The 3,826-nt window shown below is 38.7% G+C and overlaps 1 protein-coding gene across 1 annotated transcript; it reads right to left on the reverse strand.

The window, feature by feature from the left end:
- Positions 1–909: 909 nt before the first annotated feature.
- On the reverse strand, positions 910–2,475 carry LOC111039438. The gene is made up of 2 exons (XM_022322961.1): positions 1,834–2,475; positions 910–1,697 (listed from the first exon to the last, which is right to left on the reverse strand). Exons 1-2 carry the CDS (start codon positions 2,309–2,311, stop codon positions 1,342–1,344), a joined length of 834 nt encoding a protein of 277 aa, XP_022178653.1. The 5' UTR covers positions 2,312–2,475; the 3' UTR covers positions 910–1,341.
- Positions 2,476–3,826: the final 1,351 nt, after the last annotated feature.

Consider the following 3,826-nt stretch of genomic DNA (forward strand, 5'->3'; position numbering starts at 1 on the left):
AACATAATATTTGATAGAACTTACCGTCGTTCAAAGCGAACGAGCTAGTTGGAACATAATAATAAAGTCGCTCACATCTCAGCTGTAAATCATATTATAATATCTACCCATGAAACAATAAGGTATATCGTCAAACCATTAACCTTATATGCTAATTGTTTGACACGACGTGAGAAATGGCTGCAAAGCGCGTTACTCTATTTACTTGACATTATAGGATATGTGTATTAAGTCGAATTCATTGCACCAGAGACGGATAACGTTTGCAGGCTGTATAGGTACACATATTTATATATACCCGAAGCCATAAAAATAATTTCATGACTTCCTATTGAAACGTACCGAGTAACGCGTTTCTCTTCTAAGATATTTCGTATATACAAAGTCAATTATCAAAATCAAACAATAAATTCATACCTCGTATGACATACAAAACGTGTGTGCTGCTTTTATGTGTGACCAACCTGCAACCGCTCACTTCGGTCCATTGTCTTATTATTATTATATTATATACATATTTTTTTTTGGAACAACAAAACAAATATAACCGTAGGTAGGTGTACACATCTGCATACGTCGGAAAAACAAAGGACTATAAACACACATTTTTGAACTCATAGTAATTGATTTTATATATTATTATATTATTATTATCATCAAATGCGTGTATTTTATATTTACAATGACACATTTTTGTTTAAATTTTGGCATGTAACGTAATTCTATATATTATTATAATAGTATTATGTTAATAAATCGATGACTTATTCAAACTTAAAAAAAAAATAATTTATCATATTATTATATATTAACTCTTAGAGTTTACAGGTAATAATCTAATTATTTTTGTGTTTGAAAAAAATCAGCCACAATGGCTAAACACGAGCCGGTAACTTTTCGTCAGATGCCTTTTTCGTGGTAATAATATTGGGTTAAAGATATAAGTCTTTTTTCGAGAAATCTAAAGACTAATATGGCAAAAAGTTACTCGGCTATCGGAGAGCAACAATAATCTAATACCGAGTGTTGCGTGCGCATCTACGTCGTGAGCCTGCATACTGTGTATGTGGACTCCCGGCGATGGAGACGTTCGCATAATAATATTATAATTATAACATGCAGATGTCACACCGTCCGATTTGAATCTAATAAATACTATTGGGACTACAAAAATAGTAAAAAAAAAAAAAATAATAATAATAATAAAAAGGATTACACGGTTATGCGTATATAGTCGTTATAAATAATATTAAAACTCATCGGTCCTATTGAGAGAGAGAGAAAAATTTTTTTTTTTGGAAACTGCGATTTGCAGTGTCGTTAAAATGAAATATGGTAGTATTACGCGACGGTCTGTGCGGACGGTTGAACTTGACCGTTGTACGCCATCTGTTGAGCCTCTTGCATGCTACGTCTGTAGTAACCACCGTTGGTGCTGGGGGCTGCGGACGCTGCCCACGGGGCAGCCTGAACATTACCGGCACTCCATGTGTCTGCGATCTTGCCGAAACCACCGGAGGTACCAGCATACTTCTGGAACGCCATCACTCCGGCGATGAGAAGGGCCAACTTGCCGAATACCAAAGCCTTGAGTGCGAAGAATCCGATGATTCCCAAAAGGATTGGCAATACAGCGACGAGTTTGACGGCCAGGAATCCCAGGATGGGCATCATCTTCTTCTTGAGTTTTCCACGGCCTGTGATGAACAAGACAAATATTAAAACAAAGAAGACTTTAACGCCACGCGAAAACGAAAACAAAACAACAGCGATAACGTAATTTACTATACTGCGACGATAAGTAATAATATAATACACCATATTGGTACTTGCCTTCTTCGATAGCACGGGACAGCTCTTCGGGGTTAGTTTGCGGGAACTTGAGTTGCAGGGTCCTGGACTGGAGGAATCTGATGGCTGAGTTGACGACCATGTCGGTGACCTTTGACGGCTGTTGTTGCAACTGACCGCGGAGCTCGTCCTCGGTAGGCAGGGCGCGAGAATCCCTCTGCGACGACGACCCTTCATCGGCGTTCTTCATTACGGTAAGACCAGGCAAAACTTGCACGGGACCGGTGGCTCGGGCTGCTCTTTCGAGGGCAGCTGCTGCTTTGACCGCCACGCAGGCTGCTGTATCGGCATCCTTGGCACACTCGTCGGCCATCCTGGCGACCATCGCCCAGTTTCCGTTTCCAGTTGATTCCACATGCGTGTCCTCTTGTTGTAGGTAGTTGCTATCGCCGGGCACGACGACGGCGGCGTTCAAGCAGAATGGCAACAAGGCCAACACGGCGCAACTCGCGAAACGCATTTTATAAAATATTAGTATCGTTGGTTACTGCGCAAGATACGAAACGGTAGCGGCGGTATGAGTTACGATGTATGCGGTAAACGTATTATTTCGTTCTCAGATTTCGGTGACTTGAATGCGGACGGACGAACAGTCGGTGCGATAATGGGGCGAAATGCGGACGGCCGTCCCTATATATCGCCCCGCAGCTGTTTTCGGCCCGGGTCCGCCCCACCAGACGCTCGAGTCAGAGCTCGCGCGCGTTCGCTAGTCGACCACCACCGCGCTGGCGACGATATTATTATTATTATTTTGACGGCGAACGCGAGCCGAGACGCTGTCGACAAGGTAGGGGCAGAGGTGGAGGACCTGGCCCCGGTAGAAAGCGAGTACGCGACCGCGGTTCGTATCGTCGTATACCCTGCACCTACGTCCGCCCGGGTGGTCGGCTTGCCCCTCTCCCCCTCTCCACATGGTATGCTTGGCGATAAAGAAAATTTTTGGAATTCTTTTTTACTCTCATACATCGTAACGTCTTTTTTTTCTAAGTTTTTGGAGGTGAACGACTATACACGCTCGGTGACTGCGTTTTGGGAAACTACTTTTTCCCTAATCTCCGGGTCAACCACTGCGAACGCTCTTGTACACGCACGTGCCGGCAATGGTGATGTAATATTATCGTCTTTGGCGACGTTCGTCACGAAAAATACGTAATATCAAAGCCATACATAATATTTATATAGGTATTCAATCGTTTGAGACATGTGCGCGACAAGAGCTTTGGTCTTCTCCAAGTTAATTAGTTTTTTTAATTGTTTTTTTTTTTTTTTACTGTACTATAAGTAATGGATTTAAGGTGTGCGCTTTTAGTCAAGTGTTTACTTAATAGAAAAAAATGTTAGAAAGTTGATTTAAAATATTTTATCTAATGCGACATAACGAAAATATTTAATGAAGAAAGCCATTATGTACAATGACATTGTAAAATATTATTTTGTTGTTAATATAATTAAATTTTTTTAAATTTGATTCGGTAAGAATTTTTTAAAAAATATTTTGATATTAATAGTGTATATCAGTATAATTTAAGTAAAAAAAAACATTTCATACTCTGTAAAATTACAAAATATAGTGTATTTTAATGTAACATTCTACACGGTATGTAGCTTAAATTAGAATCTATTAGAATCTTAAAATCTTAGTGAAAGAAAGTACACTGTAAATTTTAAATTATTTTTATACTTTCAAGGTAGGATTACATTTAAGCTCTATAATAATTCAAATAAAATGAGAACACGACTATAATGATATGTATAGTATTATGTACACAATTTATGTGTAACTACTTTTTATAAAATGTTTATATATTAGTTATATAATCACACCAAGTTCAAGAATCCAAGTAAAATTTTGAAATTCATTTTTTTATTAGGTACGTAAATATATAGTAATGTTATCTTGTTTTTTCGTTAAAATTAACGCGGATAAGTATAGTTGTGTATTCTATTTTAGCTGATATAAATAATTGTTTACAAC

This window comes from Myzus persicae, unplaced genomic scaffold, assembly GCF_001856785.1.
Source record: "Myzus persicae strain clone G006 unplaced genomic scaffold, MPER_G0061.0, whole genome shotgun sequence".
NCBI classification, from domain to species: Eukaryota; Metazoa; Arthropoda; class Insecta; order Hemiptera; family Aphididae; genus Myzus; species Myzus persicae.

Excerpts from the sequence above, each read along its gene's own strand:
- LOC111039438 (XM_022322961.1), bottom strand. The coding sequence starts at position 2,311 with ATGCGTTTCGCGAGTTGCGCCGTGTTGGCCTTGTTGCCATTCTGCTTG. Across the intron at positions 1,698-1,833 it reads GTCCCGTGCTATCGAAGAAG|GCCGTGGAAAACTCAAGAAG; the intron begins GCAAGTACCAAT and ends TGTTCATCACAG.